The 17,204-nt window shown below is 43.8% G+C and overlaps 1 protein-coding gene across 4 annotated transcripts; it reads left to right on the plus strand.

Annotated features, from left to right (window-relative positions):
* Positions 1–931: 931 nt before the first annotated feature.
* On the plus strand, positions 932–17,148 carry LOC120101644 (sodium/nucleoside cotransporter 2-like). 4 transcript variants are annotated; one of them, XM_087654949.1, is made up of 10 exons: positions 932–1,179; positions 1,730–1,826; positions 1,920–2,011; positions 9,365–9,456; positions 10,256–10,439; positions 12,455–12,596; positions 13,916–14,029; positions 14,624–14,704; positions 15,124–15,204; positions 16,411–17,148. In XM_087654949.1, the coding sequence occupies exons 2-10, from the start codon at positions 1,746–1,748 to the stop codon at positions 16,525–16,527; spliced, it is 984 nt and encodes a 327-aa protein (XP_087511075.1). In that variant the 5' UTR covers positions 932–1,179; positions 1,730–1,745; the 3' UTR covers positions 16,528–17,148. The 4 variants fall into 4 exon arrangements, 2 of the variants coding, with proteins under 2 accessions (XP_087511075.1, XP_087511076.1); XM_087654950.1 differs by having other exon boundaries at positions 1,733–1,826; XR_015683751.1 differs by lacking the exon at positions 12,455–12,596.
* Positions 17,149–17,204: the final 56 nt, after the last annotated feature.

Below are 17,204 nucleotides of genomic sequence, written 5' to 3' on the forward strand. Positions count from 1 at the left end.
TCAGGCTTTGCAGGTCCAGCATGGAGATGTGGAAATGGAAATGGTACCTCATCAGCATCTGCAGTGAGCCAGTAGCCAAACTTGTGTTTTGTGTTCCCACACGTTTATGCTCTGTTGGCCTAGAAGTCTTGATTCCAGAAGTGAGGTTGATTCCGCCAGGAGGCACAGGAGACATTCCACTGATCTGGAAGCTAAGACTACTCTGTAGCCACTCTGGAAGCAACAATAGAGTTAGGAGGGGTGGTTGACCCAGACCAAATGGAAACTGGACTTTTTCCCACAATAGAGGTAAGCAAGAGCATATCAAACGCAAGGGATCTGCATTGTGATTAAAGCCAATGGGAAACTACAACAACTCAACCCAGGTAGGATGATACTTAACTGAGACCCTTCAAGAGTGAAAGCATCGATCACTTTTCCAGGTAAAGGACCAAGAGTGCCTGAGGGCCAAGAAGCAGAGGGTGGAGGGGCTAGGGAACGGGTGTAGAAGATAGTTATAAGTCCAGCTAAGGCTACAAGGTCTGTCATAGAAATGAAGATTATTATTGCCATGAGTGTTCCTATCCCAATTTTGTTCAGAATATGCTTGACTAAAGAGATGCATATATTAAGCAAATATCTGTGATTTCATTATTTCTGTTCCTCTAGCTAGTAATGTAATGACTGAGATGATATCAGTAATTAAATGTTCTTAAATTTATATTGTCACAGTTAAGCTATAAGACACTAAAGACTGCATTCCTCCAGGGAGCTTGTCAGTTATTCTTTGGGAAAAATGGTGTATTTTCACTGGTAATGAGGTAAGTATATGTTAAGCTCAACTAAGAAACATGTTTTCAAGAAGCCCTTCCCCTATAGTGGGTGGCACTTTTTAATGGTAACCACCTACATAAAAGGAAGTCTTGTGGTGAAACTGTTCTGTTCCCTGCACAGAAGTCTTGCTGAAGGGAAACCTCCACTTCCTGCTTGTGAGAGTATTAATCCCTGCTGCAGCTGTCCATCCCCAATGACATAAGACTCCAGTTTCTCCAGGATCCAGTGTGTTCTGAAGATCAGCAGCTCTCCCGGAGTCTTCAAGGCGCCAGATTTGGAAGTCTGAGGCATCTGGCTTTGTAACCTGAGCAGCTGCCAGGTTCCAGCCATTATCTGACTGGGCTGTGCGGACCCACCCAGCACATTGTAAGTCATTCTTGGAAGCCCTCTCTTCATACACACTCTATCAATTCTGTTCCTTAGAGAACCTTCCTAAAGCAGTCTGTTGATCTTTCCCGTTTCCCCCCAGCAATACTAGGCACCCAGGGCTTCCTCAGGTATTCTATTCTCTCTCGTTCCTTTCAGCATAGCTCAGTGGAGCCTGCTTAGGAAACAGATAAAGAACATTGCTATGTGACCCTTGATTTGAGGGACTAAATGGGTTATATTTTAACCCAGGTCTTGGGGCCCTGGGAGGCCCATGGATTCCTTCCAGTTCCTCCCTGTCCTTTACTTCTTGCCTGCCGAAATACCTCTTTTTCCAAAATCGTTCACAGCAAGAAATCAAATTCTACCTTTTGTTTTTTATTATATTAATCTGTTCACAATCTTTCCAGTTCTTATTTTTAATGAAAGCATCAGACTCCTTAGAGAGGTTTGGTTTGTTTTCTGAGAGGACCTGGCCTTAAAATGTCTCCTTTGCCCCACATGACTGAGTGACAAATGGGCCAGCCTTAGGCTTGAGTTTGTTTTTCAGCAGAGGATAACAGGAGATGGCGAAGTCAGAGGGAAGAAAGTCTGCTTCCCAGGACACATCGGAGAATGGCATGGAGAACCCAGGCCTGGAGCTCATGGTATTTCAGTATGGTGGGCTGCTGTGTGGCTGCTTTCCAAGGCTCTTGATCACCTGGTTGCATGGCTGATCTCACCTTTACCTGTGCTTCTAGGAAGTCGGAAACCTTGAGCAAGGCAAAACACTGGAGGAAGTGACACAGGGACATAGCCTGAAGGATGGCTTGGGGCATTCCTCTCTCTGGAGGTAAGGGTGTTCTAGAGTTCAACTGAGTAAGCAACAAAACCCTGGGGGATGGGAGGGCAGGGAAGAAAGGTGACTGGGAACAGATTGAAGCGACTCATTCTCAGATTGCTTAACTCACAGGCAGGACCAGGGTCACTGCATGTTACCATGTGAACGTGTGTATATTTTATAGAATTAACTTAGTGTAAGGCCTTGACATAGACAAGCCCATCAGTGCCTGCCAGGATGACATTCAGAAAAGAATAGCAACAGCAGTGGTAATGACAGTATATGGCTAACATTTACTGAGCACTACTATGTATAATTATCTAGATGAACAGTCGACTTTGTACATTTTTGTAATTACAACATTTCATCCTTTGGTTAGCAGTTTAACAGTCAATAATGTAAATTCCATGGAAGTTTGCTTGGAGCCATAGCAGAACTCTGCCCAGGAATGTCCTGGTTTGTTTGTTTTGGTTTGCTTGTTTGGTTTTGGCTCTTTTTTCCCTCTCTTCTTTTTCTTTCTTCTGTTTGCTTTGTGATAGAGTGTTACTATGTAGTTACTGCTGACTTGGTATTCACTGTATAAGCTAGGGTGTCCTTGGATTTACAGATATTCTCTTGCCTCAAACTCCTGAGGGCGGGGATTATATTCTTGCTGTTAAATACATGAGTGGAAGTTCATGCTGTACACACCTGTCTTCTCTGGACCTTGAAGGCAGATACAGGAAGATGAGTTCTGTTCTTATTGAGTGTGAGAATAATCTGGGAAGTATCGTAAGATGCTCTTTCATTCCCCCAAGTTATTTTTCCTCTTTAAGCATAATTTAGACAAGAATGTTATAGATATTTTTGCTCACCTACCAAGGATGGTTACCAATTGGCACACTAATGTGCTGCTCTGAGACCTCCACCATTACACACAGCAGGAGTGATGGTCCTCCAGCGCTTGAACTCTTTAAATTCTAGTAGTGCTTCAGATTTCCCACTCAGGCTTACTCTCCTTTCCTTCTGAGCACGACTTACCTGTCATCCATTGTGGTAGGTGCAGGACTTATACCCTCATTAGTTTGTTCCTTGGTTATTCAAATAGCACCTATAATTTTCCTTGCAAAAGAAATAAACACAAGGGCCCAGCCTGAGATGTGCATGGAGCATAGTCATGAGATAGAACATCTTCCCTTGGAAATCTCCACTGTTTGTCAGAACAAATGCAACTTGAAGAGAGAGGAGTTCTGGAGGAAGAAGATGAGGGTAGGTTGGAAAACTCACTGTATAGGTTCTTCATGTCTGCCTATTCATCTACTTATTTTTGTATCTATATATCTGTATATCTATGTCTATGTATCTATGTATCTAGTATTTATGTGTCCATGTATTTTTGTGTATATCTATGTATATATTGATGTATGTATGTATCTATCTATCTATGCACTTATCTATGTATCTATGTATCTATGTATCTATGTATCTATGTATCTATGTATCTATTCATCCATCTATCTATCTATGTGTCTTTGTATCTATGTTCTATCTATCTATCTATCTATCTATCTATCTATCTATCTATTATCTATCTATCATCTATCTATCTATCTATCTATCTATCTATGTATCTATCTATATATATCAATCTATCATCTGTCTGTCTATCTATCTATCTATCATCTATCTGTAGGATGATGTCATTATGCAGGTGATGCCAAGTACAAGATAGAACCAGACCTGTCATTGAGAAGGAAGGATGGGCAGGAGAAAAGTTTTTGGGAGGAGGAGGAGAGTGGAGTGGTGGAGAAGCAGCCGAGAGAACATGGCAGCAGATGTTAAGATTTCTCTCTACACATCTACAGGTTGTTATGATTATTCTTAAGGGATGGATGTGTACAGGGCTTTGTATGTCTAGATGAGCAAATGATATCTTATTTAAGTGAGCAATTATCTCTTATGAATTGGATCAGAGATTATTGTGTTGTGTGTTCCTTTATGTGGTGATTTAATTTAATTCAAGAGAGTGTTTGGTGGCTGTAGACACTGGGCTGCTACAGAATTGAGATGTATATGTCTTGCATGGTGGCAACCTGCCTTGGGAACTAGCTGTGTAGAGAGATTGTTGCCAGGCTCAGAGAGTAGCCCTCGGCGGGTGAGATGCTTTGCTGACTGAGATGAAAATATCAAACAGATGTCATGGGGCACTACAGTGTTGGATCTAGTGCGAATTAAAAGAAAGCATTTTTTTTTAAATTTTACAGAAACAGATGGTACCCGTTTTACCTCAACATCTATCTATCTATCCATCTATCCATCCATCCATCCATCCACCCACCCACCCATCCTCTATCTATCTATCTATCTATCTATCTATCTATCTATCTATCTACCTATTGAGGCACTCTTATTCTGTCACCCAGGCTGGCCTCAAAACTCTTATAGGCTCAACTGGGCGTGCACCTAGCTTGCTTGGTACTTTGTTTTTTAAAGATTTATTTATTTATTATATGAGTACACTGTAGTTGTCTTCAGACACATCAGAAGAGGGCCTCATATCTCATTACAGATAGTTGTGAGACACCATGTGGTTGCTGGAATTTGAACTCAGGACCTGTGGAAGAGCAGTCAGTGCTCTTAACCACTAAGCCATCTCTCTAGCCCAGTACTTTGTTTTTTAAAGACTTTTGGCCTTGCTTCTTCATAGCATGGTAAAGATCAGACATTTGCTATCTTCTGTGAGGACTGTATCAAGCAAGGATATGGGTATTTTGGGACAGAAAGTCCTCTACCAGACAACACATCTACTAAGACTCAGTAGTGACTATGTTCTGGTTTAGGTCTTGTCTCATTGGTTTAGGTCTTTTCTCATTGAATTTGGACTCAGAACCTTTAGAACTTGTTATCTCCAGCTTCTCCAGTTCCTTATAGCTATCACCTCTGATTTAAACATGCTGGCCTTCCCTGATAGACTTTACCCTGGCTCAGTTTTTCTTGGCTTTACCCACTGGTTATTAGCCTCTGTTTGTGTTTGAGATTCAGTTGACATTCTCCTTTGGACAGCTTTGTAAATTTCTGTTTCCTATGCAACAATATCATTTGGTTCTTTTTTTCTTCTTCTATCTTTATTAACTTGAGTGTTTTTTTTTTCTTTTTTCTTTTTTTCAGAGCTGGGGACCGAACCCAGGGCCTTGCGCTTGTTAGGCAAGCGCTCTACCACTGAGTTAAATCCCCAACCCGACTTGAATGTTTCTTATTTACATTTTGATTGTTATTCCCAGGCCAACATCCCCCTAGTCCCTTCCCTCCCCTTCTCTATAGGTCTTCCCCTCCCCATCCTCCCCCCATTACTGCCCTCTCCCTAACAATCACGTTCATTTGGGGTTCAGTCTTGGCAGGACCAAGGGCTTCCCCTTCCACTGGTGCTCTTACTAGGCTATTCATTGCTACATATGCAGTTGGAGTCCAGGGTCAGTCCATGTATAGTCTTTGGGTAGTGACTTAGTCCCTGGAAGCTCTGATTGGTTGGCATTGTTGTTCATATGGTGTCTCAAGCCCCTTCAAGCTCTTTCAGTCCTTTCTAAGATTCCTTCAACGGGGGTCCCATTCTCAGTTCAGTGGTTTAATGATGGCATTGCCTATGTATTTGCTGTATTCTGGCTGTGTCTCTCAGGAGAGATCTACATCCCGTTCCTGTCAGCCTGCACTTCTTTGCTTCATCCATCTTATCTAGTTTGGTGGCTGTATATGTATGGGCCACATGTGGGGCAGGCTCTGAATGGGTGTTCCTTCTGCCTCTGTTCTAAACTTTGCCCCCCTATTCATTCAGTTCTTAAGTTCAGAACCAGTTGTGTAAAAAGAATTAATCAGTCCAGCTAGCACGTGTTAAAGACACACAATCCAGGTATTTTATATACCAGCTATAAGCCTAGATTGGGTAGGCTTTGGAGTTATTTTAAGTTATATCCCAACCATATGTATCTTGTTACTGGCTGTTTCTCTTGGCCATATGCTGAAGGTCCATCTCCTCTCATGGAGGCCTCTTGGGGAGGAAGAAGGAGGAGGAAGAAGGAAGGTATCATGGGGTAGGAGTATTGTGAGCATATGGCCATGAAGGCCAGGCAGTTGGAGTAGGAGCAGCCCAGGGAGAACATGGCAAGTGATATCTCGAGGTCATTGACAGGGAAGTAGATAAAATAGCATAGAGGTTTGTTATCTGCCCAGCTCTATTGATTTAAGGCTTATTACAAATATGAAGGGATGGTTCTTTTTTTTTTTTTTCTGGAGCTGGGGACCAAACCCAGGGCCTTGTGATTCCTAGGCAAATGCTCTACCACTGAGCTAAATCCCCAACCCCGGGATGGTTCTTTTATTTGGGAACTAAATGATTTAAGGTGGGGTAGAAACCCCCCAAATAATATTTAGCACAACACAGTTGTGTACATAATTTTGGCTGTGGAAACTCGTATTTCAGATGCTGGGTGACAACGGACAAAATCTCTTGCCTGTGACTTATTTTTACAATTCCAGAGCACATCCCCTCTTGCTTCATAGTAGTGTGTCCAACTGATATTTAATTGGGTATAAAATAAGACCTTAGACCTCTTGAAAGTTTCTAGACACCTGTGCTGGGCAATCCTCACTGTTTTCTCACACCGCCAGTTGATTCTGAATTGACTTCTTCAGTTCCTGCTTCTATTTCTTTCTTCAAGCCACTGTAATAAAGACTCAGCCAAGGCTGCACTGTCTGCATTCACAGATGCTGGATTGTCTGAAAGCTGCCTCACGTTTTCCACAGCTTGACCTGAACGAATTAAGAGTTAAATGAAGAGCCCCAGATCCCAGCAGTTATGCGGGGCTCTGTGTCCCTGAGTTAGGAGAGTTTCTACACCTGGCAGATAGTTTGACTAAGAGAACTCATGGACACTTTTGCTGCTGGTTTGCTGCTGGATGTGGTGACCACCAAAGTCATGCTTAGCTAGAGCTTCTGACCATGCTCGCCCATTTGACTTCCACCTATCATGTGTGGGTGGAGCCAGTAAGCCTGCAGGAAGGTTGTCTTTAGTCAATACCGGAAGCTTCCATACAAATGCGTGGAGGTAGAGGCAAAGTGTCAGTGTTCACTCACCTAAGAGCTAAACCTCTCAATTCAGTGTCTAGCTATAGCACAGATACTAAGCCTCAAACTGTACCATTATGTAGGGTAAAGGGCTTGGTACTGTTGGCAAGATGCTGGACCAGGCAAGATGCAGAGCTCTCGGACACTTGTGTATGTGCTTCTATGACTGCTTGATTAGTTTAAAAGGTTGAGTTCTTTCCTCTTTTTATTTTGGATGTATAGTCCATCATCGTTTTCTTTTTAATACTCAGTTCTAACCTGGTATTCTAGGATTCCATTGTTCATGAGTTTTGCAAATGTTTTGGTAATTTCTGAGTACTCATTGACCTTCCCAGGAAATGCTGGTTTGCGGTGAAGAGGTGAAACCCTAAGCCTGTGCTTTCTATTGACTCTTAGGCTCATGTATATTCCTTTCTTTTTTGCAGTGGCTTTGCACAATAGGTACTTAATTGGATATAGTTTCAAGTCAGCTTCACCTTGCGAATTAGGAGATAGGTAGCATATTTAAAGTAGAGAGAATTTACTCATAAAGAGACTACTATGTGCAATTAAAGTATAATGACAGGCATATGAAAATAATATAATAAAACCCAAAACTAACCTAAAGAGAGAATTAAGAGAGAAACAATAAGAGTGGCTGGGGAGTTGGCTCAGTGGTTAATTAAGTACATGCACTGCTCTTTCAGACATCCCACACTCAGTACCTAGAAGCCATACCCAGTGGCTTACACTTGCCTGTGATCCTAGCTCCATGAATCAGGGAGCACAATCTATCCCTAGATCAGAAGGGTGTAGTGCAAGAGAACCTGGTAGTGTGCTCAGACCAGAATCCCTCCCTGCTTAGATGGGAACTTTCTGTATTGTGATGTCTTGTGAGGTCCCATGAGGGAAACCCACTAGATAAGCCAAAGGGTTTGGAGTTCAGTGGTATGTCCTCACTGATTGAACTCTCAGGACCTAAGCAGGGTGGAGTGAGGACCTGGAGGAGCAAGCTAAAAGCTGGAACTTACGGGTCAAAATGAGTGCTTTGTGAATGATATTCAGTTGGCAAGAACAACCTCCTCCAGTGTTATAAGAGTTTCACTGCTGTCAAGTGCCGACACTGTAAACTTTCTGACTCCCTACTTGTCCACTAAGCACAGATGGTGGCAGGGGCCTGTAGATCCCAAACGTCCTTCTGAGGTGAGGGGCTTAGACAATCCAAGGGTGATACAGATAGTTTCCCTCTCTCTTTTACTTCCCTGTATCTGAGAATGTACACCCTGCTGAGGCAACCCAGGGTCCGACTTCATGCAGAAGTTAAGGGGAGAGAGGTGGAACTGAAGAAGGAAGGGTGTAGGACTTATGGTTACAACAGGTTCAACCCAAGATAGGTGGGATGGGCACCAATAGACTCCAAACTGTGTGGTCCAAGACCTCAGACCATTTAGCTGCTGGTACCATATGTAGCTAATACCCTAGCACCGCAGTCTCAGACAGGTCACTTCTAGTTGGGCTCACTTTCTTTGGAGTTTCCAAGAGTGTGGGAGTCGGATCTATTTGCACATATAGGTACAGTGTGCTCCTTAGGAGTGGCAAAGGCAGATGATGGGGTCAGGTAATGTGTTCCTGGGATGGTGAAGGAGAGTTTAAGAAGCTAGGCTACTCAGAGACGAGCTCTCCTGACAACCTCTGTGACCTTGGGAAAGTTACTTGGCTTCCTGGCTTTCAGATTGCAACAGCACCCACCCCCGGGGTCATTAGAGGGTCAATGGTGTTAGTATTTGTGAGTCCTTTGAGCCCAGACACATGAAACACACCACACAAAGCAATCTTGAGTAGTTCTTGCTGAACATCTTCTCTCAGTCCTGTCAACCTAGAGACTGAGCTTGGTGCTGTTTTCCCTCCTACCTGCCAATGTGTGGAGAATTACTCAAAGTACTAGGTTTGTGTGGTTTTAGGGTGCTGTGATAGAATAGCCTCTAAGAAGGACAGGCGGAATATGGAAGCCAAGTAATGCCTGTCCTTAGGAAAACAGACCACCATCCACTTCTGTGGTAGTAAATCACCAATGACGTAGCTACTCCAGGCTGTCTCAGCCTTTCTGACCTGAGGCACAGGCACAAAATTTAAGCTGACCTTTGGGGACCTTACTGGAGAACTATTGAACATCTGCATCTGATTAATTTTCTTATTAACTAAGAACAAACTTTGCCTGGTCTATCAAGTTCAAAGACTTGCACACTGGATGAAGTAATGCTCACATTTAAATTTTGTCTTCTCATCAGGAGGATTCTTCAGCCCTTCACCAAGGCGAGAAGTTTCTATCAAAGACATGCTGGTTTATTCAAAAAGATCCTGCTTGGTCTCTTGTGTTTAGGTGAGATCATGAGAATTCATGGACGGGGGGGGAAACAGGAGCATTTTTACAGTTGTCCACTTGTGTCAAGATTGTTGCTGGGAGAAAATGAATAGTACTCAGAAACTAACCTAAAGGCTATGTGAGGTGCAGATCGTAACTGCCTGTAGGTGAAGACAGTTTATTGTCTTAGACCCAGAAGGATAAGTAAAATCCAAAGAAAAGCTATAGTTTAAAAGCACACTATTTGACAGGTTTAAATTTTTAACAAAAAAAAATTTTGGTTCACCTTGTTTTTAGTGCTTAGATTTCATTCAGAGCACATGTCTGTAGTATTTATGAAAGACGCCTTTTACATAACATATTTACTGCGTTGTACTTAAAATCAGTGCTAGATATTATTTTTGAGAGACAGAAAACCTTGCTTATGGTATGCTGTCAGTGGAGTGCGGAGCTTTGATTAGGTGCAGCAGGGATGCTGAGATCATAAGTTATTCTTCTGGGTGAATCCAGAGGCACAGAGGAAAGCTTCATGTGGCTTTCCCTCCTAGAGCCAGCCTCCCTACACGGCTTTACTCAAGACAAAGTTTGATCATTGTCATTTCCACACAGCTGGGGTAAAAAAGAAGAAGAAAAAGATAAAAAGCCTGATTTCCAAAGAGTCTGACAGTGGCTGTGGACCACATCTAAGGGAGAGAGCAAGAGCGAGGGCAGCAGCTAAACTGGAAGGGTTGAGACTTCCCCAGAGCAGAGAGGAATGGCCTCCTTCTGTGTGGAAGCTCAGCCTTCCTGACTCCCACCCTTCGCCTTCTCTTCACAGCGTATGCTGCCTACCTCCTGGCAGCTTGCATCCTGAACTTCCGGAGGGCACTGGCCTTGTTTGTCATCACCTGCCTTGTCATCTTCATCCTGGCTTGCCACTTTCTGAAAAAATTCTTTGCTAAAAAGTCAATAAGATGCTTGAAGCCCTTGAAAAACACCCGCCTGAGACTTTGGCTTAAGAGGTAAGTGTGCCAACTTTGTTGCTGTTCACTAAATCCCTAAGAACAGCGCAAAGGCTCTTCTGGCTCCCTGGTTCAGAGGTTTAGCTGTGGTCTCTTAGCCCCATCAATGTTGGCTGGTGATAGAGCAGAATATTATGGTGGGAAGTGAGCAGGTGAAGTAAAGCTGTTCACATCATGGAGGCCAGGAGGCAAGGGTGTCAGTAGGGCAGAGATCAGCACAAGGTGTAACCTTCAAGGGTTGCCCTGTGATTGACTTCCACCAGTTGGGTCTCAGCTCCTAGAGCTTTCACTGACTCCTAAGAATCCTTTTAACTGTGAACGTGTCCGTGGATTAACTCACTGATGAGGTCAAAGCCTTCTTCTTGTCTCCTTTTACCTCCCTTTCTTTTTCTTTTCTTTATCATGAAACAAGGTCTCTTGCCCATGCTGGTCCCAGAACTCTTTATCTACATATAAAGGATTTATATACATATCAAGGATGTAGCAAAGGATGTTTTTGGACTTCTGATCCTCCTGACTCCACCTCTTCAGTACCAGAATTACACATGTACTTAGTTCACGGAGTGCTGGGATTGAGCCCATGGCCTTGTCCATACCAGGGAAGCCTCTACTTGGACAAGAGGTGGCTGAGCATCAAAGCCATCTCTTTAGTATGTTCCCTTTTGACAGCTCCTGAGTGGGCAGGCTCTCACCTTATACCAAGGCAAGTGCAGAGAACACAGAGCAACAGGCCTTTGAGCCCCACTCCAGTTTCTCATAGACTTGGGTCAGCATTGCTGGTGCAGATGGGACTCCGTATCAGGGAGGAAGTTCAGTCTGAAATCCCAAGCGGCCATGACAGAAGTGAGAAAAGCCATGCTTCTCCTCAGTGGAGTGGTCAGAGCAGATGCTCGCACTTACACCAACCTATTAGCCAGGTGGCCTCTCCCTGCCCTGTGTTAGCCCCTTTCCCTCCAGTCCTCCCAATCCCTCTATGTGGTTTCATCTTTACAGCCCCTTAGAGCAGTGGTTCTCAACCTTCCTAATGCTGTGACCTTTTAGTGTACTTCCCCATGCTGTGGTGACCCTCCAACCAGAAAATGGCTCATCGCTATCTAGTTGTAATGTTGGCAGTTATGCATTGTAATAACATTAGTGTTATCATAATGTAAATATCTGTTATGTACAATATTTGACATAAAACCTCTAAAGGGGACTTGACCCACAGGTCGAGAGACACTCTTAGAGTCTAGGAGAAACTTGCTCATAAGCGTAAATGAACTCATTTTCAATTTTATGTGTATGAGTGTTTTGTCTGCATGTATGTGTGTGTGCCACATGCATGGCTGGTGACCACTGTGTTCAGAAGCAGGGATCAGATCCCTTGTGACCTGTGTTACAGGTGGTTGGTGAGCCACCATGTTGGTGCTGGAAATTGAACCTGAGTCCACCACAAGTATAAGTGTTCTCAGCTGCTCAGGCAGTTCTCCGATCCCCAATCTTGCAATCACATTCCTCCTGCCTTCCTAAGGTTTGCACTCCATGACTGTCTCCTTATTCATTTTGGTAGGCTAGGGATTAGACCCATTGTACATTCTAGGCAAGTGCTCTGCTGAGCTACATTTCCAGCCTCTAGTCTATGTAGTAAAGGCTGTAAGTCCATAGATGATGTATTTGATTCCAACATTTGGAGTGGTCAAAAAAGGAGCAGCAGTCCGTACGGGACCAGCTCAATATTGTCTTCTGTTTTCAGTATTTTATTGGTCACTGGAAGCACCTTCATGGATGAGTCTGCATATCACATTTCAATGATATGTCTGTATGAGAAATGAGACGTTATGTGGTTTGTAGTCTCTGATTAGACACTTATTCATGTAAATTGGGGAGCAGAAGATAGGGAGCTACCAGAGGATTCTCAAGGTTCATCTCTGTGTAGTGAATGAGCCCTTGTGTTCTCTCACTGAGCCTCCGACTAAGGGAGTTCTCTGTTGCTCATTGCCTGAGTCTGTGACTGAGCTTCGTCATCCCTCCTCCAGGGTGTTCATGGGAGCCGCTGTTGTCGGCCTTATTCTCTGGCTGGCTCTGGACACAGCTCAAAGGCCAGAGCAGCTGATCTCCTTTGTGGGAATCTGCATGTTCCTCCTCATTCTCTTTGCCTGCTCCAAACACCACAGTGCGGTGAGTTTGGGGTACTTAGGTTGGGCATAGAAACACAAGCAAGGGCTACGTCGAAATTACAAAGTTCTCATGTCAGGTATACATGGCAAAGACAGAGCTAAGCAACATTTCCTGGAATCTTCTTCTAACAGGTTTATTCCTATGCAAATTTGAAAGCTTTTAGACACATTTGGCTTATTCATTGTTACTTTGATAATTATGAAGCCAGTCAGCACTAAAGATAAATAGAATAGAAGATAAAGAAGGAAAGAAAAATAGAGTATCACAGAGAATCAGGTGGCACTGAGCAAAAATGTTGTTTGCGGAAGTCATTTGTATGTGTGTGTCATAACTACTGTGTAACTTGTTTTTAAAATTAGTATGGACACATACCCAGCCCACATGGCCTTGGAGGGGACAGAGTGACATTGTTCCTGCCCCTGGGATAGGGCCCCTGATGTGAGCCTGCAGGAGTCTCAATGTCTGCTGTGGGCATAAGGCTTGATTGTATAATAATGTACATATTTCTGGACTGAGTACTAGCAGTGGAAGTCTCTTCCCTCCTGAGGTATGTCCTCCTTGTTAACATTAATGACTCCATGATGGTTAAAAACAGCAGGAGTCTGGGAGTCTATGGTGGGGCTATGTCTCAGTAAAATTGTAAACACTGAGACCTTTAGGACAGCCCTTAAGGCTATGTGAAAAAACCCTAAAGACATGACTTTGAAAATCTATAATATTTCAACTATGCAAAAAATAAGGATGCAATGTGAATTATCTGAGGGGCTTTACATATCTGAAGGAAGAGAAGCAGCTTCACAGTGAGCCAACTTGTCAGCATGTCCTTTATAAGAGCTGCCTGCGTTATGGCAATGAAACCATAACTATGGCACTTCATCATTGAAGGAAGTCAGAACATAAACTCAAACAGAGCAGGAACCTGGATGCAGGGGCAGATGTAGATGCAACAGAGGGGCGCTGCTTAGTGACTTACTCAACATGGCTTGCTCAGCCTGCTTTCTTATAGAACCCAGGACCACCAACCAGCCCAGGGATGGAACCACCTTCAATGGTCTGGGTTCTCTCCATTAATCACGAATTAAGAAAATGTTACAAGTCTTGTCACCAGCCCAGTCTCATGGAGGCATTTCTCAACTGAGGTTCCTTCCCCTTAAATGACTTTAGTTTGTGTCAAGTTAACATAAAACTAGCCAGCATAGCTACATTACCCCAGACTGTTCACACCCTCCCTTAGCACCACTCCCAGGACATGGTTGAATTAGGCAATGGCTGAGCAAAGTCTGTAACTCATGCATGGAATATTTTCTTTTTGGTCTCAGGTGAGCTGGAGGACAGTGTTTTGGGGCCTGGGCCTTCAGTTCGTCTTTGGGACTTTGGTCATCAGAACTGAACCTGGATTTAATGCATTTCAATGGCTGGGAGATCAGATCCAGGTACAGGGAATTGGATGTCAGATGTTTCTTCACTGGAAACCTCAGAGAATGTGGATTTGAGGAAGCAGGAGGCTTTGGGACTATGCCTTAATGATGCTGTGGCAGAATCTGGTCGGGTAAAGAGAAAGAGTAATGGGGTTCTGGTGAGAATACGGAATCCAGTTGGGTAGAGAGTAATAAGGTTCAGGCAGTACACAGAATCGGGTAACGAGAGAAAGAAGAAGGGGTGAGGTGAGAATGTAACTGAAGAGAAGTTGATTGGCTGAGTCTGTCATTTCATGACCAATTTTGGGACATGGCTCACAGGTGGTCACACCTGAGTCATATCCCATCTTCCTCTGTGTCCCGCCTATCCTAAATCTCAATCCGTTTCTTTCCACTTCATATTTTCCTGGCATATACCCTACAAGGATCCAATTTTGTTTTGGTGACACACTGGTCCAAAGTGTTTTTGCTTTTCAGGTAATACCTATTTGTGAGCAGGCATGACAATGTCAGTGAAGGGCAGGGCTTCGAAGAGAGCCGGGGATTATGTGTGCCCCACACCGCACACTCACTATAGTGTCTCACACACTGCCTCCATTCTTGTTGCAGTCTCTCCCAATCATTATTTTCTTCGGATTTGTGATGTCTATTCTCTACTACCTGGGCCTTGTGCAGTGGGTGATCCAGAAGGTAAGGCATTTGGTTTACATGAAAAGACCTTCAACCTGAATCTGTCAGGGGAATGGATGAATTCATACTTACTTTAGGGGAGAAAGTTCATACGTGGGATGTGGAGAAACAGAACCAATTTGAAAAGTCCATCTCTCTGAAGCCTCCTGGTATCAAATGGTTACCCAGGCCTGAGATGGTCTGGAGGCAGAACATGGTAAAAAGTTCTTTCATACTGGGCTGACTTTGCTTGTTCTAGAAACCCCAAGGCCTGAGTTCTGCCTGGCTAATGTTTGCAACTTCTTCTGTTACTCTGGGCCATACTCTTTCTCCCGGCCTGAGTTTCTTTACCACTCAATGGAATAGCGGTGAGGGGTTTTGCTGGACACTATCCAAGACTCCTACTAATGTTGAAGATTAATGTGTCTGGGTTCTTGTAGAATACCTGGCTCCTGCAAATCACCATGGGTACCACAGCTGCAGAGACCCTGGCTGTGGCAGGAAACATCTTTGTGGGGATGGTAAGTACCCTGGAGTCTTCTGTTTAGATATCTAATCTCTGGAGAATCAAGAACTTGGCAGAGAACCAAATTAGAAAGATGATTCCCCCTCTTCCCTCCCCACCTCCTTCCTTCCTGTTTTTCTGAGACAGGGTGTTTTGTAGCCCAGGCTGACCTCAGAGTCACTATGTGGTTGAGGTTGAGCTTGAATTTCTGATCTTCTTGCCTCCCCACTCCCAAGTGCTGGGCATATAGGCATGTGTCACCTCGTAGCTTGAAGGGCTCATTTTTCGTGAAAAGCAGAGAAATGAAGACTGTGGGACAGTAAATCCCTCATGAAAGAGTCCTCAGAGGGTCACGGAGAGTTCGTTGCTTTGACCCTTGATGACTAATGTACAGTCCGGACACACTATCTAGAAGGTTGTCCTTAGCCACTGATGCAGCTTCTTACACAGGGTATAGGTGAACGTCTTAGCCTAACCTTATTCCCTCAGGAGCTAGGAAGGATGGCTGAGCTACCTCTGCTTTCTTGCTGTGAATTCCTGTGGCTTTCAAAGGTCTCTGGGGAGGCAATGGCTTGTCTTGCTCAGGACTAGCAGGGCTCTTCTTCACACAGCATCTTTCTCAGTGCATCTATCTGTGTGGTAGAAGAGGAAGTGTTTGTTTTCACTGGGTGTCTTTCCCCTTTGCTGTGATCAAGTACCATGGAAAAAGGCATATAAAGAGAGAAGGGAATTATTGTACTCATAGTCTGAGAGTACAGCTGTCCTGTGGGGAAGAGCTTGGTGACAGGAGCTTAAGGCAGCTGAAGAGTGATGTTGGTGCCCAGCATCCAGGATCCAAGCCTAGGGAGTGGGTCTTCCCACTTCAATTCACCTAATTAAAATGAGCTCACACAGTCTGACCTATCAAGATAACCCCTCACAGGCATCCCTAGAGTCATTTTTAAGGAGATCTATCAATTATTGATAATGAGCATTAACCATTCCAGTGTTAAATCTATGCTATTGACTGGTCAAATCAACATTAGGGACAATCGTTTTTCAAACGAGTAAGAAGTTAACATTGGGATCTTTCTCTCCCAAGTCTTCAGTTGGATCTCATTTCACTGGTTATGACAACACATCTTCTCACAGTGGGTTTGCTCTCTGCTACTAGGAAAACTTGTTGATATATTGTGCTGCCTTGTTTGTGTCTGACTCATGTGTATCTGTTTTATTGTTTCAGTACTTGGCTGAACGGCACCAACATGGCTTCTTTCTCAGGCCCCGGGAAGACAAGGAGTCCAGCCTCAGGAATCTTGCTAAATGCTGTTACCTCTATACCAGCACTGTGTGTGCCTGAGGCTGGTGGGGCCATTCCGTGACAGTTCTTATAGAACAGATTCGTATTACCAAATACATGTTCATGTACTTAGGCTTCCCATTCTCTGAGAACCGCACTAAACTCCACAAAATGAAAGTCCTGATCTCACTGTGGCTCTGTATAAAAACCAGCACCCACCTTTCCACTGGCGTGCCGCATAGCAGATGTGAAATTCATTATAGACCCTCCTGAGCCAAAGTATGGTGGGAATGTAGCTAAGGGGGAAATATATGTGTGGTAAGTTCTAGGATGGAGATTCAACCCCTGGCCAGGGCCAGAGTGGGGAGAGTGGGGAAATCCAAGTAGATGCTTAGATTTAACTTGGGGATGGTGGCACACCCCTGTGGTCGCTTACCTGAAGCTCAGAGCTAAGGGGATTGCCTCAGATCGAAGGCAAGCCTGGCCTGAACCCTGAAGTCTTTCACAGAAGTGATAGAGTAGAGGCCATGTCCTCAGGCAGGGATAGAGGTGAGGGAATATATTTCTAAAGTTATATGGGAAACACTTGTGAATACTTAATGATAACATATTTTTTATTGCTAAAGATTGTATACTTAACTCTTCGTTTTCATACAGTAATAAAAAGATTTCTGTGATAAAGTGTTTTTTAAAGGTATTTTTTTAAAAAAAAATTGTGTGCATGTGTGTGTCTCTGT

This window comes from Rattus norvegicus, chromosome 3, assembly GCF_021556685.1.
Source record: "Rattus norvegicus strain SHRSP/BbbUtx chromosome 3, alternate assembly SHRSP_T2T, whole genome shotgun sequence".
Lineage (NCBI taxonomy): Eukaryota > Metazoa > Chordata > Mammalia > Rodentia > Muridae > Rattus > Rattus norvegicus.

Bases quoted from the DNA above. Each gene is read 5' to 3' on its own strand.
- LOC120101644 (XM_087654949.1), top strand. From the start codon at position 1,746: ATGGCGAAGTCAGAGGGAAGAAAGTCTGCTTCCCAGGACACATCGGAG. The intron at 12,597-13,915 runs GTGAGTTTGGGG...TTTTGGTCTCAG, and splicing joins GCTCCAAACACCACAGTGCG to GTGAGCTGGAGGACAGTGTT. The intron at 14,705-15,123 runs GTAAGGCATTTG...GGGTTCTTGTAG, and splicing joins TGCAGTGGGTGATCCAGAAG to AATACCTGGCTCCTGCAAAT.